The sequence below is a fragment of the Sebastes fasciatus genome, chromosome 16 (genome assembly GCF_043250625.1).
Source record: "Sebastes fasciatus isolate fSebFas1 chromosome 16, fSebFas1.pri, whole genome shotgun sequence".
Lineage (NCBI taxonomy): Eukaryota > Metazoa > Chordata > Actinopteri > Perciformes > Sebastidae > Sebastes > Sebastes fasciatus.
The window spans coordinates 1423593-1450540 of record NC_133810.1 but is presented as its reverse complement, the minus strand read 5'-3'; the positions used below and the strand labels follow the sequence as shown (position 1 = coordinate 1450540).

Below are 26948 nucleotides of genomic sequence, written 5' to 3'. Positions count from 1 at the left end.
ATGTTTTGCTAAATGCTACATATGTCATATTATAATCACGTCATGTCATACCACGCCAACACCGCTTTACATCATATAACGCCAAGCCACATAACGTCAGGTCTTCTCGTGCTATAATGCTGTGAGTGATGCTATAATCACGCCATGCCACGTGACGTGACACCATGTCATGCCACTTAGCGCCACGTCATGTCTCCATTACTGTTACATCGCGTTTTTTTGTCATGTTGTGCAGAGTCATGTCATGCTCCGTCATGCTGAGTCATATTGTGTCCTACAGAGTGTAATGCACCGTCATGCTCCGTCCTGCTGTTGTTAATGCTGTTGCTGTCTACCTGCTGTGTGTCTCCCTCTGTGAAGGGCAGTTTGGTGGACACGTGGAACATGATCTCCTGCTGTCGGTGGACGCTGTAGACGGACTGAGAACCCGTCTGACCGTGAGACACGTCCAGACCCCCCCGAAACCTGCACAGAGGGAGGAAGGACGGCTGGTATTGACTTTTGTATACTATATTATACTATTGTTATTATACTATTATTGTTTTGTTGTCTCTTCACCCCTTGAAGTCCTGCAGCTCCACCGTGTCTCCCAGCAGCTGCAGGAACTCGGTGAACGCCGGCGTCTCCTCGTCGTTCCTGAACAGTTCCTCCTCAGACACCTGGTGGACAGATGAGAACGCCATCAGGCTCCCGACACGTGACCACGACACGCTCACATCCGTCAGCTACATGATCTCTAAAACGAGCTTCTTCTTTTATAGTTTAAGGCTCTTCAGCGTTGACTTCACTTCTCAGACCTGGAGGTTAGGTTCTGACGTTACCTGTCTAAATCTCTGGAAAACGACTCCGAACTTGAAGGTGTTGTTGACCTCGTGCTCGTCGTAGGTTACGATCAGCTGAGACGCCTGATGACACAAAGACAGACGGACATGTTTGATCAAATCAGTCCAACGTGGTCTCTTACGTCCTTCAGGAGAAACATTTGGAGGTGTTGGAAGTTGTCACCTTCGGGTAGAGGACGGGACTGAAACGCAGACCTGCTGCTTCATCACACAGCAGCTTTAAGGAGGAACAACACACAGTTATAAAGATGTTTACACCCGTAAACAAACACAAGCTTTGATAGATTAGAGATATTTCTGCATGTTTACATGTTCAACACATTCAATGACTAAAGCTCTTTAAAGGGCTAAAGGTGAACTCTCAGAAACAAGAAAATGAAAGCATTAAAATGGGTAAAATATGACTTTAACTAAGCAAAACTATCAGCCAATAAAACAGGAACATTTGGAAATAATCCAGTTGTGATGTTTTATAGCTGCTTTATTCTCCAGCTGTGAGTGTTTGTGGACCTTGGCGAGCTCCGGTACACTGGGGATGTCAGGCAGCTCTGTGAGGGACAATCTGTGGTAGACGCTCTTCACCCGAGACCTGAAGGGACAAGAAGAGACAAGAGTCCTGAACCTGGTCCAGAACCAGACCGAGAACAGCTACAATAAGTCCTTAAATAAACAATTACCTTTATGGTTACAGCTTAATGTGAATTAGATGAAGGGATACAATGCTGTGTGCAGCAATCTTTTTCAGTAGTGTAATCCTTTCTTTAAAGTCTTCTTTGTGAACTTTTCCTTTATTAGATAGTAGACGAGTGTTGTGGTTTTATGGTGAACATCTAAAACACAAGTATTATAACTCTTAACAGCCACTGAGAAAGAAGAAGCTGGAGATTTGCTTTCAGGTAAAAAGGTGTCCTCTACATGATCTCAGTTCAGATCTTTACTCTGGCCCACTGGGGAGCCTCCGGCAGATGTGAACACATCTGTTTGTACCTGATGAGAACATGGAGGGACGCCTGATCCTTCTCCTCTTCGTGCCTCACAGACAGCAGCAGGTTTCCAACACTGCTGGCCGAGCAGGAGAAGTTCAAATGTTCCTGAGAGACAGAGACAGAAAGAAACTTCATCATGTAATGTCCACAGAGAATCCTGCTTTCTGATTGGCTGGCAGGGTTCTGTTTAAATCATACATGTGTTCACCTCCACCAACCAGAGCTCAGGATTCATTAACCTGCAGGTAACCATAGCAACAGTACAGATGCTTCAGTTAAAACAAAGAACGTATATTCATAAGAAGTGAAAGTCAATAGTTCGTTCCTTCCGCCATTTCGGACTGAAAGCGACTACCGGACGCCAGTTAAGCGTCCGCCAACAAAGAGACGTACAAAAGTAAAACTACATTATTTCTATTCTATCGTCATATTCTACTGAATAACCTGCGTTGAACAATAAAAATATTATAAATATAATAAGAGTTTTCAGTCCAAAATGGCGGCGAGTTTCGTCTCTTTGGTTAAAACTCCTCCAAACCTCACCCTGCCCAAGAAGTGCTTCCTGTACGCCCGCGCAGCCTCGCTGATCTCCTCCAGCCGGTACCCATAATCCCCTGGGGCTGTGTCTTCCTCCTCTCTTCCTCCCAATCCTCCCTCCTCTTCCTCCTCTTCCTCCTCTTCCTCTCCTCTGATCTCCAGAGAGATGGAAGGAGGCGGATCAGCCTCGGGATCCTCGATCCAGTAACCTCCGAACTCCGGCAGGATGACCTGAGGGTACGGCGCCCCCCTCTCCAACACCTGCAACACACACACCAGAAATATTACCCAACATGCATTGTGGTGGGCGTCACTGCACCTCCTCTCCAGGTTGCTAAAAAGAAAAAAAGGCGACATCCACATATCTCCGTTATGAGGACTTGGAGATTGATCCACATGTGGAGAGGACACTGAACTGTTTGAGGATAAACGGATTCTTGTTTTATCCTTTTAAGACGCCTTTACTATCTCAGTTATATAATTTTACATCTCTTTTGATTGTTGTTGTTACTAGTTCCTTCTTTCTTTTGAAATAACTTGTTGTTTGTGAAGAATCTGTAAAGATGTATGTCTTCTTGTCTTCAAAAAGAGATGTCAATCATTTTGTCTTTGTCTTGTTTCTTCACGTTCAACATGATTTATTATTCTTATTGCTCTAATTTGCAATTAATACATTTTGTCGATATGTTGGGGCCCAATTTAATATCAATAAACAGATCAGAATGATGCTGAATTAACTACATAATGATGCCGATTTGTAAAAAGTCTGAATTCATGCTTCATCAGGTCTGTTACCATGACGACAAGCAAACAACTTTTAAAATGCTTGTTTTCTGAATGGAGTCTGGATGGATCTCTGCCAGGCGATGCAGCTGCTCCATCAACACTCAACGTAAAGTCATTTAGAGACGTTGTTTCTACCAGAGACAGTCTGTGGTTTCTGCTCTCTGTACAGATGTGATGGACTATCGTAGCTCTGAGTGACCACAGACACATTCAGGGTTTATTTATCACTCCATTTCTGATTCAACAACGTCAGGAACATCAGTGAAGAGAGGAGGAGGATCTCAACGCTGAGAGGCTTTCACCACACAGCGTCCCGCAGAATATGTGAATTTTGCGTATTTGCGTCGCGTCATTCACTGTTTTTTACTTTCTGTTATACAAGTTGAAGTAAATAAGAAGCGAGAGGCTTTAGTTTCCTTAAAGGTAACAGCGTCTCTTTAATAGTGACCTCAGCCTCCCCTTCATTCCTCACTGATCTGGTTTCTCTCCTTTATTACTATGAAACTCATCACGTTCAGTTCATGAGTTTTAGATGCAGAAGCCTGAGAGTGTTAAGATGTTTATGAAACAGATGTTCGTCTCACCTCCTCGATCCTCGGATACGGGATGTAGTCGTCCTGAAGGAGGAACACAGAGTCGTTACACACATGACTAAATATATACGAACACACACACACACACATCCAGGTGAATAAACTGCATGAGTGATGATGTTGAACATGACAGATGGTTCAGATGTTGTTTGAATAAACACGATCAATCATCACTTATTTGTCCCCGGAGGGACGACCGTGTTGTATACGAGACATAAACATGTTTGTGTTTGTAACCTGAACACACACAAACATATATTAACTGTTTATAGTCCACCCGTCTGAGAGTCACCACCTTCCTGTGGTGGATCGGGTGGTGATCCCTGATACCGTAAACACAAAGACCAGCGTTCCTCCTCCTGGAGCCAGACCAGGGTGAGGAGCTCGCCAGTCAGCGTCTGGTGGCCGGGCCGTGGTAGACGCTGGGTGTTTTTATCAGGGCTGTAGTGGTTCGTGTGTTCATGCCAAACCGTCCCGGTCCAGTGCACGCAGAATACACGGTATCTAGATCATACTAAGGGAGGATTTCTAAACCAAAGCAGGGGTCTCAGCTGGTTTGTGAACGCCTCGGGATCCCCCAGAAGGAGCTGAACCACGCTGCTGATGAGAGGGACGTCTGGACTACCCCGGTTAGCCTGCTGCCACCGAGACCCGGCCCCGGATAAGAGGCAGACAATGGATGAAGTCGCTTAAACCAAGATTTAATTTCAAGAAGTCCAAAGACACAAAATTATTGTTTTAAAATACTCACAAGAAAAAAAAAAACACGGCCCAGTCGCACAGCAGTTTGTGAAATAGCCAAGAAAGGTATCGACTCGTGTGCATAGACAAGAATTTAAATTTTTTTTCATGATGGTCAGGACGAAATCAATTTGTATTTAATCCACGTAAAAGAAGTCAACGTTGATTTATTTGTCATGTAACTTCCGTAGTTAAGTTATGACACTCCTGAAGGTATTTTTTACCAAACCAACATCTTTTCATAATCTTAACTAAGTAGTTTGTTTCCTAAACCTAACCAAGTCGATCTTTTCCTAAACCATTTAGAAGTTGTCAAATCTCTACACACTCAAGAAAAGACGGAGACGCTGAGTTCTGTTTGAACGAATGAATGAGATAAAACAATAGAAAGCGTGAGCGGATGGATATGAGGACAGACAGATGGACAGACGACGTGCCTTCTGTCTCGGAGGGATTGTCTTCATCTCGGCAGCTTCTGGCACCTGCTGCACCGGCGTCAGGAAGAGAAAGACACTATTAAAACTGTTTGAGCTCGTCGGCTCCTACCGAAGAATCTTAATATTAAAAACACCTCTCAGATATGTAGTTTCTAACGTCACTCAGACAGGAGGAGATGGTGCACTTGTTGGGGACTATTTTCAGCGGCGGATTGATCCACATGTGGTGCTCTAGTGAGTATTAGTGGCAGCAGGACGGGGAATGTTGGATTGAGTCTAAATAATGTGTTTTTAATGGCGCTTTATGGCTCAGAGGAAGAAGAGATATCAGGATACTTGTTAGTAGAGACATTCACTGTGAAGTCAAATATAAAATACCACCAGACTTATCCTTTAATGCTTACAAAAGATGCAGTGTGCTGATTTCCTATCGCTTCTATCTAATTAGATTCTAATTAGACTGTTATCAGTCATTATAAGCCTCCTAGATGTATAGATGTGGGTCAAAAGGGGCCTGCTACACATGTTTTCCCTAAACTTAAAGGGACTGTTTGTAACTTCTTCCACATATAAATCATTGCTGGTCGGTGTCTCCTGGTCTCTCGTGTGTCTCCTGGTCTCTCGTGTGTCTCCTGGTCTCTCGTGTGTCCCATGGTCTCTCGTGTGTCTCATGGTCTCTCGTGTGTCTCATGGTCTCTCGTGTGTCTCCTGGTCTCTCGTGTGTCTCATGGTCTCTCGTGTGTCTCATGGTCTCTCGTGTGTCTCATGGTCTCTCGTGTGTCTCATGGTCTCGCGTGTGTCTCCGCTGTTCAGACTCAGACTCCAACACAAACTCCAGTGAAGCACCAAAACCTCTTGGTTGTATCTAGTGAAGCTGTTAAACAGTGTTGGCCGCGGTCGGAGGACGCGGAGGAGACCGTAGCTTTGGTCTCCAGGACCGGAGTCTCTGCTCCTCTGCTCCTCTGCCTGCCTTCACTCACACACCGCGCTCCTTCTCTCTCTCTCTCTCCACCTCTCACGTGCATGCTGCTCACTCCACACTGCAGAAGAGTTAGTTTAGCTCTGAGAATATCTAGTGAATGTTCAGTGGACGTTTGTGCAGAAATAACTGCTGCAGCTCCTCCAGACCAACAGAGGTTTCCCGTGTCTTGTGAAGTGACGGGGCTCCGCAGAGAGAAACGTTATCGTCTCCCCCGTTCCCTCCGGCCGCGGTCGGGAGGCTGAGGCGGGAAAAGCCAACACTAGGATCAGCATTGATTCATGGAGAGACCTTGGTCTGGTCAGCTAACATTACTGCCAAGCAGCTGAAATATAGAGTGATATTGTGCTTTTAGCTGACGTGTGTCTCCTCACTGTGTTGAGCGATGCTCCTTCATGTCTATGTAGAGCGAGCACAAGCGCCAGCAACAGGACGCTGACTTTAGTTGACTTAACGGACACAGGTGAAGCTGTTAACAAGACATTTAGGATTCTTACAAACAGTCCCTTTACCTGTTTTTGTTGCCTAAACCTAAAGGAGCTGTCTTTTTTTGTGTTAAAAATGTCACGTTTCATTCAGTTTTACATGTTAGAATGTGTTTGCTTTCACTTTTGAACATAGTAGGTGTAGCAGGCCCCTACTGATCCACATCTATGAGGCTTATAATGACTGATAACAAATCGGGTGCCAGCCTACTCAGATGCGGCTTTACTGTTAATTAGAATATAAATTTTTTTTATAATCCATCCAAAATTAAGACATTCAAAAAGTGTCAAAATGATTTAGAAGCAAACATCTATACCGTCAAAAACACAACCCCGGTTTGGAAAGCTGTGTGATTACAAGAATACCCCAAAACTACTGAGGGGAAGAAATGCTGAGTGACGTTCAGGTCTTATATGAACCCCATGAATACTTTAGTATCGCTGTCACTGTTTCACCTCCAACCATCTAAACTACATTAAATTCAGCTTGAAGCAAAAATGAATATTGAATAAATTCAATCTTTTAAATTTAGCAGGAAAAAACCCGTCTTCAGATGTATTCATTTTTGTTGCCTGCGTGGCGAGGAAAACTAATCTATTAGTTCCTTTGTTTATTCACACGCACCCACTGATTATTACAGCTTTCACAGCGGGGAGGACACACACTTCAGCAAACTGTGAGGAGTTTATGTAACACAGATTCAAGTCTTACCTCCATCTTGTCCATCATGTCAAAGAAATGAGCCGTCTGGAGACAAACGGAGAGAAAGACGTGGGTTAACGCTCAGTTTGTTAACTTTGGTAATTTTCAACAATCTTTTCCATGTTTTTGTGTCCAAGTGAATAATGGGTACAACAATATCTGAAGTTGGTCCAGTATTGAGGGAGAAGGCAGCTGTGAGGGCAGTGAGCAGCGTCAATGTAACGTTACGTTCACTTATAGTTCTTGTTTTTGCCACTGACGGACTCAGATTGTTATTATTATACGTGTCTGACAACATCATGGAAAGAACTCTACAGAGAAATAAAACATTTTCTTACCTTTCTCTTGATCCGGTCTGTTTGTTATCGTGTCCAAGTCCCGCTCAAGGAGAAGTCTCGTTGTGAAATCTGAATATCCGAATACTCTGGCTCAAATAATCGACTTCAAAGACCTCATCCACATTGTGGAAATCATCTAAATATTCAGCCATGACACTGAGCTACGCTTTGTGTACTCCAACACAACAAACACTTGCGTGTCCACCATAGATGTATTCCACTATTCCACCGTTGTCTTCCAGGCAACGCGTCACCTCTCCAGATTTCAGACTCTTTCCATAATGTCAGACTCTTATAATAACAATCAGAGCCTGTCATGGCAAAACTGAGCACTTTTAGTGGACATAAATGACGGCGTAAGCTTGACCTTTGAGCTGCAGGAAGACTTTTAATCTGAAGGGGTTGAGTATCGTTGATGGTTTCTTAACAGTAATTTAAAAAAACAAAAGTCAAAGTAGAACCAAGTGTAAATAATCAGTGAATGAGAACAGTGTTGATGTTGAACAGGGTGTTTTGAGCAGAGAGGTGGGTGTAACATGACTCTGTTGTACTGATGGAAATGAACATTATGCTGAATTTATCAAGACAAACATGGAGGAAGCAAATTACTGTAAAACAGGAGCAGAAAACATGAAGACTTCTATTAGAAAGAAAGGTCTCTAATATAATCATGTTTCAAGTTAAATGTTCTCTAATAAAGTCCCCCCATGCACAGCTGGTAATACGGGTCCTCATAAGTCCAGATAGACCAAACTGTGTGTTTGTGTGTTACCTTCATGGTGGGGGGTGCGGTGCGGGGGGGAGAGGGGGGGCAGTCTCCGACAGGAACATTGGAGATGGTCAGGAGCTCCTGTTTACTGGAAATAGAAAACAACAACAACAAATCAACAATTAGTCAAAGCACACCTCATCATATGCAGGTTCATTTAAACACGGACAAAACAGCTAAAAATAGGTGATAGACTCGTTTCCCATCTCCAATAGACGAGTAGCATTGCTGCTTTTTTCTGGTGTGTCACATTCGATGTCACGACCGCGCCAGATAGATCGGGGTTAGTAAACACGGTGGTTGCTTCTTTTTACCTAGGTTATGTTTTCACCGGCGTTGGTTTGTTGGTTTGATGGTTTGTTTGTTTGTTGGTTTGTTGGTCTGTTGGTTTGTTGGTTGGTTGGTTGGTTTGTTTGTTGGTTTGTTTATTTGTTTGTTTGTTTGTTGGTTTGTTGGATGGTTTGTTTGTTTGTTGGTTGGGTGGTTTGTTTGTTGGTTTATTTATTTGTTTGTTTGTTCGTTGGTTTGTTGGTCTGTTTGTTTGTCGGTTTGTTGGTTTGTTGGTTTGTTGGTTTGTTGGTCTGTTTGTTTGTCGGTATGTTGGTTGGTTTGTTGGTTTGTTTGTTTGTCGGTTTGTTGGTTTGTTGGTCTGTTTGTTTGTCGGTTTGTTGGTTTGTTTGTTGGTTTGTTGGTTTGTTGGTTTGTTGGTCTGTTTGTTTGTCGGTATGTTGGTTGGTTTGTTGGTTTGTTTGTTTGTCGGTTTGTTGGTCTGTTTGTTTGTCGGTTTGTTGGTTTGTTTGTTGGTTTGTTTGTTTGTTGGTTTGTTGGTTTGTTGGTTTGTTGGTCTGTTTGTTTGTCGGAATGTTGGTTGGTTTGTTGGTTTGTTTGTCGGTTTGTTTGTTGGTTTGTTTGTCAGTTTGTTGGTTTGTTTATGTTTGTTGGTTGGTTTGTTTGTTGGTTTGTTTGTTGGTTTGTTTGTTTGTTGGTTTGTTGGTTTGTTGGTTTGTTGGTCTGTTTGTTTGTCGGAATGTTGGTTGGTTTGTTGGTTTGTTTGTCGGTTTGTTGGTTTGTTTGTTGGTTTGTTTGTGTTTGTTGGTTGGTTTGTTTGTTGGTTTGTTTGTTGGTTTGTCTGTTTTATTTTGTCTCTGTTGAGTTTGAATGAAGTGCATTTCAATGATCAGCGAGGTAAAATGACTGTTGTCTGACTGGAGTCTGGTGGCTCTGAGGAGAGCATATCAATTGTATGTTTTGTACATTAATGTATTATAATAATTGTCCAAATCCCTGTTGATTTTATTTATTATACTGTATATTCACTTCAATGCACTTCACATCGAAAATCAGCGTGTCCACCCGGGTGTCATGTTTCCATCACTGGCGATCGGAGCTGGAGCCGATAAACACCCGTCACTCCTGCAGAGTCATTTGGAATGAATGCTGATGTAACCTTTCACACTGAAGACAAAAGACAGATATTAGTGGGTTTTTAGTCCAGTGGGAAATGAGTTTAACTGACGGTTAGAAAGCTCACTAGCTCAGATAGTGTTTTTCCTTTTCAGTGACTCTAATTGAGTGAAATGATGAACAATCCTGAGAACACAATGTCAAGAAAAAGTCCTGCATTAAAACCCTTACTGAAGTATGTAATCAGCTAAATGTAGTAAAGTAGTTAAAAGTATTGATGTTCCAGGAAGCAACCATAGTAGTATAACAAAAACAGATATTTATATATTCAGCAGCCTCAGGTGACCTTTATCACACAAGATAATGAAATACAAAATAAAATACACTTCCTGTCCTGTGTGTCCTCAGCGCTACACATCACCATTATATTTGTCACAGAAAGGCGATGAGTCTGAGAGCTTCAATCTGTCAGGAGACGGCACGCACGCACGCACGCACGCACGCACGCACGCACGCACGCACGCACGCACGCACACACACACACACACACACACACACACACACACACACAGTAACACACAGTAACACACAGTAATCAGCTGCACCATCCAGCCAGAAGACCATTCATTACTTTCCTGCCCTCAGGCGAAGTGGAGGCGGTTGCCATGGTTACGCCAGGTGTCCAAAAAAGAATAACTGGATTAAACTTTTGGTGGAGGAGAAGAAGCCGGAGCCAATCACGCCGCGCCGTCGGCCTGCCGTCAGACCTTCAGTGGATTTATGGTTTTAACTTTTTAACTCAGACTTAAATATTGATGACTCAGGATTTCACCTGAACCAGAATACTGCTGACTCGTGATTGAATATATATACATATACAGTATATACACTATACATATAATCATACTTTGATTTAGACTTGAATATTAATGACTTGATTTGAATTTTGTTGACCTGACCAACAGTGAGTCTAACGATTTAATCATAGTAAAATTTAGAAACCGCTGACTCGTACTGGAGTATCGGTGACTTGGACGTGAATATTGATGACTAATGCTTAAATATTGACGAGTTATACTTTGATCTAGACCCTGAACATTAACAAGTCGAGATTTCACACTTTGGACTGGAACACTAATGACAAGAAACCGCTGACTCGTACTGGAATATCAGTGGCTCGGACTTGAATATTGGTGACTCATGATTTGACATTGACCTGAACATTGATGAGTCATACTTGAATATTGACATCATCATACTTTGAACATTAACGACTCGATATTTCACATTTTGGACTGGAACACTGATGACTCGTACCATGACTCAACTGGAATTTTGTTGACTAAAATTTTTAAATGACCATTAAAGACTCTGAAATAGATCTGTTGACTGGAACATGATGTTGACAACACACATTTGACCTTGACAACAAGGTCAAGGGATGTTTGGTGACTCGAACAAACATCAACAGGACATTTTTGGGGATTTAATCCACTTGGAGTCCGTTGAACACACTGAATAACGTCCACATCCAGCAGTTACACATCAACACGATGGTTCATCAGGAGGCTTTGTGTTTGTGTCCAATATTCTCTCTCTTTTAGCTCCGGTTTTGGTCTCCACCACCTCCTGAGCTCCACTCTTTCTCTTGTTTTCCTTCACAGGTTTGTATGCAACATCACACACACACACACACACCTACACACACACACACACACACACACACACACACACACACACACACACACACACACACACTGACCCTCTGGCTGTTCCAGTTCTTTTTCAGTGTAAATGTCAGTTTGGTGAAATTAATTAGGATTCATAACGGACTCTACAGGAGGAAGAGTGAGGATGAGGAGCAAGAGAAGTAGAGGGATGATGAGAGAGAAGGATGGAGAACAATAACAATGTTCTCTATTACCAACATTGGATCGTGATTTTTTAGTATTGCGATTCGATATTCAGATTTATTGTGATTGTTGTTTACTTTTTTATCTCTAGACCATGAAGGGGAAAGTTGAATCACACACTTCTAGAGACTTTTACTTTGGAAAATCTCTAAATGAATCCAGTAAAAATGTTTGATTTTCAGCATGTGTGCAGTCAGAGATGTCCTGAAGTCAAATATATCAGGATCATTGTCAGCAATTATTTATTATCCAGCAACCCAGAAATATAAAGAATAAAGACGTTTCCCTCTCAGATTAGTGGTGTTTTCTTTTTAATTAATAAGGGACATGTAATGTTTTATACTTCTTATTTCCATAGATGTATTTTGAATATACAGTTCCCTTTGTTAACACTTTATTTTGAAAAGCGGACGTAATCCCACATATCTACTTCCTCTAACTTCTCCAAGGTGGTCTCTAGCTCTCCCGTCAGCTCCGTTCTCTTTATCCATCCATGGTCAGCTCCATCGGGGCCGTTTCAATGCAGAGAACATAATGTCAGTATCTGGGTGCTCTACAGTTGTAGCGTCGGCCCATTTGACCACGAAGACGAGAGTGACGTGGTCCGCCATACGATAACGTTTCCATTTTTTCTGGATTTTTGCGGACATATTTCAGCCTTTCTTTTCGGAAATATTTCAGACATTTTTCAAACTTTTATTTAGACATATATCAGCCTTTTTTCTGACATATTTCGGACTCTTTTCTGACATACTTTGGCCTTTTTGGGACATTTTTTGGGCCATATTTCGTAAATACTTTGGCATTTTTCTGCCTTTTTTCGGACATATTTCAGCCTTTTTTTTTTTTTTTCAGACCTTTTTCGACTTTTTTTCGGACAATTTTGAGCCATATTTCAGACATACTTTGGAATATTTTCGGACCCCTTCTTTAAATTATTTTCAGACATATTCCGGCTTTTTTTCCTGATTTTTTTCAGCCTTTGTTCTGACTTATTTTCGGACATATTTTGTCCTTTTTTAGACGTTAGCATGCAGCTTTAGCTCTGCTCTGTGTAGCTCTGCTTTTCCTGCCAATGTGTGAAACCCAAAGTGTTTCCATCCTTTACTGGATGTGTAGTGTTTACCACGCTGGATTTAACATGGGAGGGTGCAGGTCGTATCCACGACGACCCTCCAACGTTTTACACTCTCTGAGGTTTGTTTTGGTTGACGGATACGGAACGGATATGACGTCACGTTACTCAGACTACAACAACAACAACAAAAAAATCACAATACATAGCTGAATCGATTTTTTCCCCGCCCCTAATTAGGACTATTAATGAATCATCTTGTCTTCTTCAGCATCGACCTGAAGACATTAAATCTAGCAGAAACACATCGGACCTGAGTCTGAGTCCTGAGGGAGCGTTTAGAGTCCAGGACCGAGGAAAAAGGTCAATAAGAGACGACAACAAGAGAGACACGAAACCTGCTGAGAGAGAAAAGGTCAGTCTGTACCGAGCTCTGTGTGTGTGTGTGTGTGTGTATGTGTGTGTGTGTGTGTGTTTGTGTGTGTGTCAGACCTGCCTCTACTGTGATGTAACGTGACCGTACAGAAGTCCACTCAGAAATTTTGTCACTTTTAGAATTTATAGTCTGAGTTTAAATATTAAACTATATATTTGTGTGTGTGTGTTATATAAACCTCCTGAGCTTCAGTTTTAAAATAAAACCAGTTTCACTTTTAACTCGACTCTCAGCTGGTTCGTTATCTCCGCGGACAGCTGTGTGTCACAGCCGATCACATCATCATCACACACACACACACACACACACACACACACACACACACACACACACACACACACACACATATTAACATGATACACTGATGTCAAATACTCCTGCGGGTCTTTTTCACAATGCAGCAACACGCCTCCGGAGTCTTTCATCGCAAAACAACAAGTTCAGTTTGAAAAAAATAACATAAAAAGCAAAAAATAACAAATGGACAAAAGAAACGTTAGTGGACTGAAACCAAAACCACCGATCAGAGGAGACAGCCGTACTGACAACCATCAAACACTCAGCAGATCGTCACTGTGGAGGTTCTCCTTTTCATTTATTCTTTAAAGGGACTGTTTGTAAGAATCAGGAATGTCTTGTTAACAGCGACACCTGGTGGCCGTTAAGTCAACGAAAGTCAGCGTCCTGTTGCTCGTGCTTATGCTCGCTCTACTGGTATCACTTTAAGGTATGCTTTGGCATTCCCTTCTCTGCCTCCGGCTTCCTCTCAGACACACACATCACACGTCACAGACTCCGCCGGCGTGTTTGTGTTTATGGAGGGAAGCAGCGGAGAGAGAAGGAGCCCGGAGAAAGCGGGAGAACTGAAGCGGCAAAGTGAGTACGGTAGCGAGAACACGACCAAAGCAACCAGAACCAGCCCAGAACCAGAATGACTCTGGCTTCCTCGCTTTCCTAAGCAATCCCATACGACAAGAAAAGTGCAAAATGCAAAGAAATCACGGCCGCTGTAAACAACTACATCACAACGCCGGTTAGCGTGGTTGAAAAGCCCGAAAAGACTCATTAAAGGGACTGTTTGTAACTTTTTAAGCGTATAAATGTGCCGGGTCGGGACACATGCTCGCTTGCGTTTGTCCGGAGCCTCTGCTCCTCTGCCTGCCTTCACTCACACACCGCGCTCCTTCTCTCTCTCTCTCTCCACCTCTCACGTGCATGCTGCTCACTCCACACTGCAGAAGAGTTAGTTTAGCTCTGAGAATATCTAGTGAATGTTCAGTGGACGTTTGTGCAGAAATAACTGCTGCAGCTCCTCCAGACCAACAGAGGTTTCCCGTGTCTTGTGAAGTGACGGGGCTCCGCAGAGAGAAACGTTATCGTCTCCCCCGTTCCCTCCGGCCGCGGTCGGGAGGCTGAGGCGGGAAAAGCCAACACTAGGATCAGCATTGATTCATGGAGAGACCTTGGTCTGGTCAGCTAACATTACTGCCAAGCAGCTGAAATATAGAGTGATATTGTGCTTTTAGCTGACGTGTGTCTCCTCACTGTGTTGAGAGATGCTCCTTCATGTCTATGTAGAGCGAGCACAAGCGCCAGCAACAGGACGCTGACTTTAGTTGACTTAACGGACACAGGTGAAGCTGTTAACAAGACATTTCTGAAAGTTACAAACAGTCCCTTTAAGACACTTGATCCAAAATATGAACTGCCTGGTCGCAATTTCTTTGCGGAGAAAGCTCTACTGGAGTTTTACATGTCAGTGAGAGAAAAGTTGGCCAACCAGCTCACAGAGGTGACCAACGTCTCCACATCTACCCATCTGAACGTCCAGCTAACAGAACCAAATAAGATAATTTACACTTATTACACGCCATTTAAAACGGTATGTGTGTTATGTATTTATCAAAATGTATAAAGCATGTATTGCCAGATAACTATTTGGTTAAAGTGAATACTGTTTTGTTAAATTTAACTTGTGATTTCTCTCTTTTTACATGCAACATTAAAATAGTTCCAACAGAAACCACTAATGAATATAAACAAGAAGGTTTTAATGCAGACATACAGTGTGCTGCAGGGACTACAAGAATCATCATATTGGTGTGATGGTATGCATCAAAGGGTTAAATCGAGCATTTATGAAGTGCTTAGAGGATATTTGAAAATATCGCGATATATATCGTGTATCGCGATATTGCCTAAAAATATTGCGATATTATTTTTAGCCCAGCTCTACTAAATATCAGTAATATCTGTAGCTCTCTTGGTTTTTTAAAAGCTAGTACGTGAACCTTGACTTAAGTATTCAAGTAATCAAGTATTGATAAGCTGGATATGAGTACATCGTAGTGAGTTACAAACCATTTACAGCCTATAAATGAACAAAGAGATACGGTAGGATGTTTCTACAGTTTCATCTGTAGTCGGTTGGAAGAGTTCCTGGTGCTCTTCCAGCATGTAAAGTCATGAAAAATGTATTTGTGCATTTTATTCCCAACTAGGAGAACCTGCTGGGCTCTGAGGGAACATCAAAGATGTTCATTAACATTTCAATTTAACCCCCAAGTTCAGTTCCTCCACCACGAAGTGACTCCAGCAGGACACCAAACCTTCTGCTGACTGTTCACTTTATCAGCTAAAACCTGCTCATCGAGGATAATAACGGTGGGGGGGTTCATGGTTTGTCCCTTTAAATATAAAAGCAGCTTGCTGAGACTTTAAACGTGCTGCACAGAGCTGAAACTCACAGTTTTGGTTTGGCTGTTGGGACTGAAAACCTGCTGCTCAAACTGAGGTTGGATAACAATCCGTCTTGTCTTCTAGTATTTGCAAAGCCGAGCAGCTTAAACACTGAAAACAGTGAATTATAATAATCTCATTATATAATTATATTATATAAAAGGATTATATAAAAGCATGCAGGTTTAGAGAGAACTGTTTTTAAAGACTTTTCTTTAAAGATGGGTTGGTCTAAATTCACCAGACTTCCACCAGGAGACCGCTGTTCATGTCCCGTCGTGTGAAACCAGAAGTCAACGTTAATTTATTTGTCACTTCCGGAGTTACTTTAACCCAAACCGGGATGTTTTCCTAAACCTAACTAAGCAGTTTTGTTGCCTAAACCTAACCAAGTTGTTTCCTGTGAAGACGGAAGTTTATTTTGAAAAGACTGTATGCATATAACGAGTAGAAATGGACACTGGACATTCGTAGGAAAGCGCATGAAAAATGAGGAATAACTTTTTCATAAGATATCATATAAACCGTTGTATGAGGATATGTTGTTTATTTATATAGCTCAATATCACAAATTTGCCTCAAGGGGCTTTACAACCTGTACAGTATGCGACACCCTCGATTCGGAAAAGGAAAAACTCCCCAAAGTGGGCCTGAATACAGCTTATATCCATCTTCAGTCAACAAAAGTCCATAACTTCACCTATCGACCGATAGTGGTGACAGCCCCTAGTGACTAAAACCTGAAGTTACCTTCGATCCTCATCGATTTACATTACAATGCGTTCAGGCTCTATCCAGTAAAAATGAGTATTGGGCGAAGGTAAATTCTAACGTTATCATGATGTGTTCAAATCGTAATCTTGTAAAATGTAGTTTCCGCGCTGGGGGCACGTTGCGGTTGGGGCGCACTGAGGACAGTCGCTTTGTGACGCTTTGTCCACGGCCCTGGGAAGCACCTTCGCCCCGAGCCTTTCCAAGCCGACCTAGAGCCGGTGGCGGCGCACCGCCTCGTATGCGGAACTCCCCAGCCTGCCGTGTGTCGCCCACACCCTCCAGCTGGCTGTTAACGAGGGTCTTTAGGCACAGAGAAGTACTCGTATCGGTACTCGGTATTGGCGAGTACCCAAATGGAAGTACTTGTACTCAGTCTGAAATAAAGTGGTATCGGTGCATCGCTAGTAGACGTGATTGATGAGTTGTTGGTTTCAGAAATATCACCACGGCTACACCAGCTCCGACGTCAGAACGGTGAGAGGGGTTTCAGATCCAACAAGCGCTATGTTTGAAAACTCCCCACCTCCGAACATTGAACTGTCCCAGGGTCCGGTGGAGGTCACAGTCTGACGGAGCCACCAGAACCACGTCACCGGACGCCCTCCACCCCCCCGGCTGCACCTCGGGACTCTGTCCACAAAAATCACCAACAAAATCATTGTCTCAGTCCGGGTCCTCTGCCTCAGAGCAGGGACACATCCGTGGAGCTTTTATACAACAACAGCTGACCATGCAGACAGAAGAAAAGCCAACAACTATCAGAGTTTTGGAGGAATTTCAATTGTCCGAGGGACTGTGTTCCTCTATGACAGCTGAGCGACCACATATCCAAAGAGACAAAGCCTCTGGTAGACCTGCAGTGGAGCCTTATGGCAGCGAAACAACACTTAAATGTGTCACAGCAATACCAAAAGGCTTAATTCTCTGAGAGTTTGACAGATCACTCTTGACCTTAGAAACAGCAGAGCTCAACTCTTCGGTCAAAGGCTCTCGAAGAGAAGAAGTAAGAGGCCCTTGAGTTGAAATCTGTTATTCCCAAAGTCAAGACTGAACACCGAGATGTGATGAAAACAACCAGACTAAAGGTCTTCATACGCCGGGGGGTGTGACGAATAAATAACCCGAAAATGTGAAACACTGGTCTGCAAATATTACATGTCTAGGGCTTTTATTGTGAAAGGTAAGAACAGAAGGAGTGGGTCTGGTCTTCACCGCCTTTGAAAGGAGTAATAAAGTTTGCCGTTTTGGTTCGGACGACGGAGCCTCCGTGTTGTTTCATGAATATAGACGCGACTCAACCCGTTCAGAACAACGTGATTGGTTGAAGCCTTTATTCACGATGTGAAAGCTCAGAAAAATCTACATCGTTACGCAAAAAAAAGAACATCGGTTTTTCATTGCGTGACGAATAAATAACACGAAAATGTGAAATACTGGTCTGCAAATATTATATATCTAGGGCTTTTATTGTTGCAGATATTTTGGGGACTTTTTTCAGACATTTTTTCGGACAAATACCCTCACACAATCACTGATCTGGAGGGCAGAGGTCAAGGGACCCCTTTGAAAATGGCCATGCCAGTTTTTCCTCTCCAAAATTTCGCATAAGTTTGGAGCGTTATTTAACCTCCTTCATGACAAGCTAGTATGACATGGTGGGTACCGATGGATTCATCAGGTTTTATAGTTTCATATGATACCAGTATCTTCACTCTAGCTTTAAAACTGAGCCGCTACAACCTCAAAATCACAAGTTGTGTTAATGCGTTAAAGAGATTAGTGGCGTTAAAATGATCATTATCACATTATCACGTTATCTTTGACAGCCCAAACTAAAGCTGTCAGATAATAAAGTGAAGTAGAAAGTGGCATGAAAAGAAAACACTAAGTACAAGTACCTTAAGTTTGTACCGAAGTACTTGAGTAAATGTACTACGTCACATTCCACCACACACGCTCCTCCTCCAGGCTTCTGCTGCTCTACATAAAACATGAATAAATCTGTGTTTCATGACTTTTTAGGAATCCTTGTTTCTCCTCCAGCTGCAGCCACACATTCATTTATTATTTATTTATTTGTGTTTATTTTTTTTGGGGGGGGGAGAGGCTAATTATATCCGTTGGGTGGGTAAATGAGTCACAGGCTGCCGTCAACTACGGCGTAAAAAAAGACAAAGCGACAACAACAAGATCATAAACAACAGCAGCAGCAGCAGCAGGAGAGAGAAGAGACGCTGCTGGCTTCTGTTTCTAGACAGACGGACCGTCTGCCCTTTAGCTGCACACACACAATACACACAATGTACACTATACACACACACACACACACACACACACACCAGGCTTAATGCAGTTCGGGGAAATGTGATCTGACTAATGTGTGGAGCTTTTATCAGAGAGTTTGTGCAGAAATGTATCATTTTTTAAAGGATTTTAACAGGAGATCTATCTATCTATCTATCTATCTATCTATCTACCTACCTATCTATCTACCTAGTAGGACTGGGTAGTAGACGATCTCCCAATTCAATACTATCACGATACTCGGGTGCAGATTTGCTATGTATTGTGATTTTTATTAACTTCTTTACCGCTAGACCATGAAGGGAAAAGTTGAATCATACACTTCTAGGGACTTTTACTTTGGAAAATCTCTAAATGAATCCAATAAAAATGTTTGATTTCCAGCATGTATGTAGTCAGAGATGTCCTGAAGTCAAATATATCAGGATCATTGTCAGCAATTATTTATTATCCAGCAACCCAAACATCACAGATTAGTGGTATTTTCTTTTTAATTTATAATGTTTTATACTTCTGGTGAATATAATCCATCAGTCTGATTTCCATAGATGTATTTAGTATCTACAGTTCCCTTTGTTAACACCTTATTTTGAAAAGCAGACGTAGTCCCACGTGTCTACTTCCTCTAACTTCTCCAAGGTGGTCTCTAGCTCTCCCGTCAGCTCCGTTCTCTTTATCCATCCATGGTCAGCTCCATCGGGGCCGTTTCAATGCAGAGAACAGACATGTCAGTATCTGGGTGCTCTACAGCGTCGGCCCATTTGACCACAGAGACGAGAGCAACGGCCGGCTCCACCGCCACGTTACCACCATACCATAACGTTACCACCATACCATAACGTTACCACCATACCATAACGTTACCGCCATACCATAACGTTACCGCCATACCATAACGTTACCTCCATACCATAACGTTACCACCATACCATAACGTTACCGCCATACCATAACGTTACCGCCATACCATAACGTTACCACCATACCATAACGTTACCTCCATACCATAACGTTACCACCATTCCATAACGTTACCACCATACCATAACGTTACTGCCATACCATAACGTTACCTCCATACCATAACGTTACCACCATACCATAACGTTACCACCATACCATAACGTTACTGCCATACCATAACGTTACCACCATACCATAACGTTACCACCATACCATAACGTTACTGCCATACCATAACGTTACCACCATACCATAACGTTACCACCATACCATAACGTTACTGCCATACCATAACGTTACCACCATACCATAACGTTACCACCATACCATAACGTTACCACCATACCATAACGTTACCACCATACCATAACGTTACTGCCATACGATAACGTTTCCTGTCCATGACGGAGTTAGCATGCAGCTTTAGCCGTGATGTCTAGCTCAAGCTCAAAGCTCCTTTACTGGATGTGTAGTGTTTACTTCTCTTTGGACATTTTTCGTACATTTTTTTAAAAACTTTTTTTGGTCATTTGTCCGATATTATTCAGACTTTTTTTTGGACATCTTTTTTGTAACATTTTTCTGACTTTTTTTTTTATTTTATTTTTTTAAACTTTTTTTGGACATTTTCAAACTTTTTGGGGAATTTTTCGGACTATTTCCCCGACGTCTTTCAACTTTTTTTTCAGACATTTTTCAGATACGATAACGCTTCATGTCCGTGACGGAGTTAGCATGCAGCTTTAGCTCTGCTCTGTCTAGCTCTGCTTTTCCTGTCAATGTGTGAAACTCAAAGTGTTTCCATCCTTTACTGGATGTGTAGTGTTTACCACGCTGGATTTAACATGGGAGGGTGCAGGTCGTATCCACGCTGACCCTCCAACGGTTTAGACTCTCTGAGGTTTGTTTTGGTTGACGGATACGGAACGGATATGACGCCACGTTACTCAGACTACAACAACCTTCCTTCTACCTCCACCAAGACTCAAATGAAGCAGATATATCCATTCTGACATTAAAACATCTATTTCAAAATTGTAAAAAAAAAAAATTGCAATCTATCTATCTAAGTTAAAATGTGTTTCGGTTTCTTTCGTCCTTCATTAATTAAAACAAGTAAATGAGAGTCTTGAATTTTCCTCCTAATTGACCTTCCAGATGTTGCTGATGTTGCTGTGCAGATGTTTCATTCACAGCGAGTCACATCGTTCTTCACGTTTTCAGGGTAAAAGTACCGTCAGAGTTCACACCGACACATCAGCGTTCACACATAAACATTAGTTAGATACACAACCTGACGATTACATCATTAACGCATTCAAAACTACTTCACTGCAATAAAACAACACACGGACACACAGATGGACACAGATGGAGGATGAGGGGAAATGCCAGACTCACCAGTGGTCGTGAGGCATTGTTGCGTTGCCGTCGGTTACTGAGCATCTCTCTCAAATCTAATACACCAGCTCTCCTCTCTCTCTCTCCTCTCTCTCCTCTCTCTCTCTCTCTCTCTCTCTCTCTCTCTCTCTCTTCATGTCCCTCTCTCTTTCATAACGTCAGCGACCATCAGGATTATAGCGCCTCAGAGAGAGAGAGAGAGAGAGAGAGAGAGAGAGAGAGAGAGAGAGAGAGAGAGAGGAAAACAGGAATACTGAGAGGAGAGAGAAAGATGACAAAAAAGGAAAACCAGAGCAGAGAGAGAAGCTTCTACCAACAGACGGAACAAATATAAACTAGCAGACTGTCCTCCGCCTACAGATAATGATAGCGTCAGTCACATAGTCCACTTGTCTCTCTTGTCCATCATGAGTAACGAGGACGTCGTCAGGGATGTTGTTATAAAGCGACAATGTGAAGGGTCAAGTTCTGAAAAGTGAAGCCAAAATGCAGAAGTACCTTAAACCTGCATTCTCTCTACCAGCCAGCAGGGGGCGCCTCTTCTGGTTCTATAGAAGTCTATGAGAAAATGAGCTTCAGTAAACATTGTAAACATGAGTTTATGGTCTCAATCGCTAGTTTCAAGTCTTCTTCAATACAGCATGATGTTCATTTAGTAAATGATGGTCCCATTTAGAGTCAGATAGACCATAAAGCAGAGGAAGCTTTAGGGCGGGGCTACCTTGTGATTGACAGGTCGCTACCACGGCTTTGTCCGGTCTGGGAGTTGTCCGTTTTTTAGTCTTAGAACTTTAACCCTTTCACAGTATGTTTTCACTTCATCAAAGTTAATTATAAAAATTTTTGTCGCCTAAAAATGTCTGTGTATTCAGTGTTTGGTTGTACTTAGCTCCACGCTCTCCATGTCACTTCTGGTTGCAAAGACCAAGATGGTGACGACCAAAGACCAAGATGGTGACGGTCAAAAACCAAGATGGTGACGGTCAAAAACCAAGATGGTGACGGCCAAAGACCAAGATGGTGACAACCAAAGACCAAGATGGTTGCAGTCAAAAACCAAGATGGTGACGACCAAAGACCAAGATGGTGACGACCAAAGACCAAGATGGTGACGACCAAAGACCAAGATGGTGACGGTCAAAGACCAAGATGGAGACAACCAAAGACCAAGATGGTGACGGTCAAAGACCAAGATGGAGACGGCCAAAGACCAAGATGGTGACGGTCAAAGACCAAGATGGAGACGGCCAAAGACCAAGATGGTGACGGCCAAAGACCAAGATGGAGACGACCAAAGACCAAGATGGAGACAACCAAAGACCAAGATGGTGACGGTCAAAGACCAAGATGGAGACGGCCAAAGACCAAGATGGTGACGGTCAAAGACCAAGATGGAGACAGCCAAAGACCAAGATGGTGACGACCAAAGACCAAGATGGTGATGACCAAAGACCAAGATGGTGACGGTCAAAAACCAAGATGGTGACGGCCAAAGACCAAGATGGTTGCAGTCAAAAACCAAGATGGTGACGGCCAAAGACCAAGATGGTGACGGCCAAAGACCAAGATGGTGACAACCAAAGACCAAGATGGTTGCAGTCAAAAACCAAGATGGTGACGACCAAAGACCAAGATGGTGACGACCAAAGACCAAGATGGTGACGGTCAAAGACCAAGATGGAGACGGCCAAAGACCAAGATGGTGACGGTCAAAGACCAAGATGGAGACAGCCAAAGACCAAGATGGTGACGGCCAAAGACCAAGATGGAGACAACCAAAGACCAAGATGGTGACGACCAAAGACCAAGATGGTGACAACCAAAGACCAAGATGATGACGGCCAAAGACCAAGATGGTGACGGCCAAAGACCAAGATGGTGACAGCCAAAGACCAAGATGGTGACAACCAAAGACCAAGATGGAGACGGCCAAAGACCAAGATGGTGACAACCAAAGACCAAGATGGAGACAACCAAAGACCAAGATGGTGACGACCAAAGACCAAGATGGTGACGGCCAAAGACCAAGATGGTGACGACCAAAGACCAAGATGGAGACAGCCAAAGACCAAGATGGTGACAACCAAAGACCAAGATGATGACGGCCAAAGACCAAGATGGTGACGGCCAAAGACCAAGATGGTGACAGCCAAAGACCAAGATGGTGACAACCAAAGACCAAGATGGAGACGGCCAAAGACCAAGATGGTGACAACCAAAGACCAAGATGGAGACAACCAAAGACCAAAATGGTGACGACCAAAGACCAAGATGGTGACGGCCAAAGACCAAGATGGTGACGACCAAAGACCAAGATGGTGACGACCAAAGACCAAGATGGTGACGACCAAAGACCAAGATAGTGTCACATAAGTTCCATACTTAAGTGACGTCATTTCCGCGATCTTTTCCAAAACATAACTACGTAGTTTCCTGTGAAGACGGAAATTTATTTTGAAAAGACTGTATGTATGTAACAAGCAGAAATTGACACGTGTTGCTGAACATTTGTAAGAAAATGCCGCCACTAATACTCACTAGAGCACCACATGTGGATTAATCCGCCGCTAAAAATAGTCCCCAACAGAAAAGCCCTATATCCTCCTGTTGGTTTGATAACAACTACAGTACAGTGAGCAGCAGCTGCTTTAGGAGATGGAACTATATATTATGTTTGTTTTTAATGTCTTCAGTAGGAACCAATGGACCACAGACAGGAAGTCAGACGGTATTAAGTGGCGGACTAACACACAGGGTTGGTTTGGATCTTCACAGGAGATTAGTGGAGTTCTGATGGACAGATGATAAAGTGTGAATCAGAAGAAAAACTGCTGGAAGGAAAAAGCAGAATATTCTGTCAGATTGACGGGTCACCTTCCTGCAGGCATGTCAGTCACATGTGTGTACTCGCTATATAAATATATTTATAGACGTGTGTGTGTGTGTGTGTGTGTGTGTGTGTGTGTGTGTGTGTGTGTGTCATGATATATCTGAATCTATGGATGTATTTGAAATCACTTTTTAAATCATGACATGTTTTTCTTCTTCTTTATTTTTCTATATTATTTGATTTATTTATGTATTGAAGATTTTTTTTTTTACTTTATGTACCGGTAAATATAAATATATTTCACTTTTCCATTTTGTGATTTCTTTAAATTTAATTTACTTTAATTTACTTTACTTTACTTTAATTTAATTTAATTTATTTTAATCTAATTTAATTTAATTTAATTTAATTTAATTTAATGCTTTGGAGATATTTTAAAGACTGGAGGGACAAAAATAGGAGCCTTTTGTCTGGCAGATATTTGAACGTAATATATGTGAATAAGAATTTATCTCTGAAATGTCTTATCTTTTTTATTATTTTGTTTTTATTATGATATATTATTGTTGGATATTTTATTCCATTTTTATTTTTTTATATTATTTTTGAATTATCTGATTTTATTTTGAAGAAGTTTTAATCCTGGTTCACAGGCGTAAAGCACTTGCTATATTATATATTCGTTCTAACTACTTTAAACTTCATAATCAGCAAAAATCTGAAAAATCAGATGAAGAAAGAACACAAATATCACTGGTTTATGTGACAATTATCAATTATATGAATGACATAAACAGACGGGATTTCTCACCATAACTCTCAATAACAACCAACCGTAAATACTTTTATTTTTTTATGTACTGGAATATATAAATATATTTCACTTTTCCAGTTTTTAATTTAATTTAATTTAATGTAATTTAATGTAATTTAATGTAATTTAATGTAATTTAATGTAATTTATTATTTATTATTTATTATTTTTGGGGGGTTGTTTTGACTATGTACCATCCAGGAAGGGAGGAGAAGATATTTTGAAGACTGGAGTGGCGAATAAGATCCCTTTATCGGCAGATATATGTTTTTAATATACATATCTAACCTCCAGATATATGTTTTTAATATACATATCTAACCTCCAGTACTGAACAATTAATATTTTATCACAAAAAAACAACAACAATCGACCATAAAAGCCCCATCAGACAGACTATCAGACAGACTGGTGTTTGTGCACGACTGTATCTGCTATGAGAGGTTTGTATCGTGCATCCAGACTGCTTCCCATCATGCATCTGAACACTAGACGCTGCCGTCTGATCTTCTTCTGACGGAGAGTTTGAGACAGAAATATAGAAGTCAACAGCAGTTTGTTCTTCATCGCTGAGACGTCGCCTTTCTTTCATGTAAACTGAATCAAATCTTTGTGTTTCTGTCCTCAGATCAAACGCTCCACGTCTCCACGTCTCAACGAACAACAAACAGTCACCACTGATGCATCTTCACTGTCAGCAGGGCTGCAACTAACGAGTATTTAATCAATTAATCTGCTCACTAATTTCATCATTAATCAGTCATGAAATGTTTAAATAACGTGTTTGTCCGACTGACCTGAAAATATTCAGTTTACTATTAAAGAGGACTCAGAAAAACAGCAAATAATCAAAAAAATACAACTTTTAGACTCAATCGATTATCAAAATTGTTGCTGGTTAACTTTTGTTGTTGATCAGTTAATCAATTTATCGTTAAACTTCAAATATGAGTCTCTTAGTGGTCGTTTTGAGTCTGCGGTCTTAGTGGTCTCTAGTGTCTTTTGAGTCTCTTAGTGGTCGTTTTGAGTCTCTTAGTGGTCGTTTTGAGTCTCTTAGTGGTCATTTTGAGTCTCTTAGTGGTCGTTTTGAGTCTCTTAGTGGTCATTTTGAGTCTCTTAGTGGTCGTTTTGAGTCTCTTAGTGGTCGTTTTGAGTCTCTTAGTGGTCGTTTGAGTCTCTTAGTGGTCGTTTTGAGTCTCTTGAGTCTCCAAAAGGGGGCGTGGCCATGAGGGCCTGCTCTGGAGGACGTGTTGAGGGTCTGATATACAGTAATAATAATTAATATATATAAATGTATGTTTTGTTCTTTTTATTGCAGCGAAACAGCAAAAACTCATCCGTCATGTGGTTGTTCATCATTCAGTGTTGTTACTCACCGAGCTCTCAGAGCGCTGACGGTAGACTTATCAATCCTGCAGAGAGACAGACAGAGAGAGACAGAGAGAGAGAGAGAGACAGAGAGAGAGACAGAGAGAGAGAGAGAGAGAGACAGAGAGAGAGACAGAGAGAGAGAGAGAGACAGAGAGAGAGACAGAGAGAGAGAGAGAGAGAGACAGAGAGAGAGAGAGAGAGAGAAGAGAGAGAGAGAGAGAGAGAGAGAGAGAGACAGAGAGACATGCTGTTAACATCATACTGCACTCTGATAACAGGAGGAACATTAAGACATTACTGAGGCGAGGAGGAGATTTACATCTGAATACTCTATTAACCTTAGTGACCGAGGGGGGGGGTGGTAGTGTGTTAGTGTGTGTGTGAGGTGTGTGTGTTAGTGTGTGTTAGTGTGTTAGTGTGTGTGTTGGAGTGTGTGTGAGGTGTGTGTGTTAGTGTGTGGTAGTGTGTGTGTGTTAATGTGTGTGTTAGTGTGTTAGCGTGTGTTAGTGTGTGTTAGTGTGTTAGTGTGTGTGTTAGTGTGTGTGAGGTGTGTGTGTTAGTGTGTGTGAGGTGTGTGTGTTAGTGTGTGTGAGGTGTGTGTGTTAGTGTGTGTGAGGTGTGATCTCAGAGGTTCACAGTAATAAAAACTCTATTTATTAGAGTGCAGCAGCAGTAAATCACACATTTACCTCCACACACACACACACACACACACACACACACGCACA

At 42.0% G+C, this 26948-nt stretch overlaps 1 protein-coding gene and 1 long non-coding RNA gene across 5 annotated transcripts in view; one reads left to right on the top strand and one right to left on the bottom strand.

Moving 5' to 3' along the window:
- LOC141753168 (rap1 GTPase-activating protein 2-like) overlaps nt 1-26256 on the bottom strand; it is a 467886-nt gene extending 441630 nt beyond the window's left edge. The window contains exons 1-12 of one of the 4 annotated variants that reach the window (XM_074611578.1): nt 26226-26256; nt 8200-8284; nt 7099-7134; nt 4923-4970; nt 3736-3768; nt 2372-2626; nt 1830-1933; nt 1353-1431; nt 1006-1059; nt 822-905; nt 559-659; nt 336-465 (exon numbers count right to left, since the gene is read on the bottom strand). In XM_074611578.1, the coding sequence (XP_074467679.1) occupies nt 336-465; nt 559-659; nt 822-905; nt 1006-1059; nt 1353-1431; nt 1830-1933; nt 2372-2626; nt 3736-3768; nt 4923-4970; nt 7099-7134; nt 8200-8205 (930 nt within the window). In that variant the 5' untranslated portion in view covers nt 8206-8284; nt 26226-26256. Of the gene's footprint in view, nt 1-335; nt 466-558; nt 660-821; nt 906-1005; nt 1060-1352; nt 1432-1829; nt 1934-2371; nt 2627-3735; nt 3769-4922; nt 4971-7098; nt 7135-8199; nt 8285-21205; nt 21421-26225 lie in introns of those variants that run through there. The other 3 variants (XM_074611575.1, XM_074611579.1, XM_074611576.1) reach the window with 3 other exon arrangements.
- Nucleotides 7-2422, top strand: LOC141753170 (uncharacterized). The gene is made up of 2 exons (XR_012590403.1): nt 7-491; nt 568-2422. It is a non-coding gene; the product is annotated as an uncharacterized LOC141753170 (long non-coding RNA).
- Nucleotides 26257-26948: the final 692 nt, after the last annotated feature.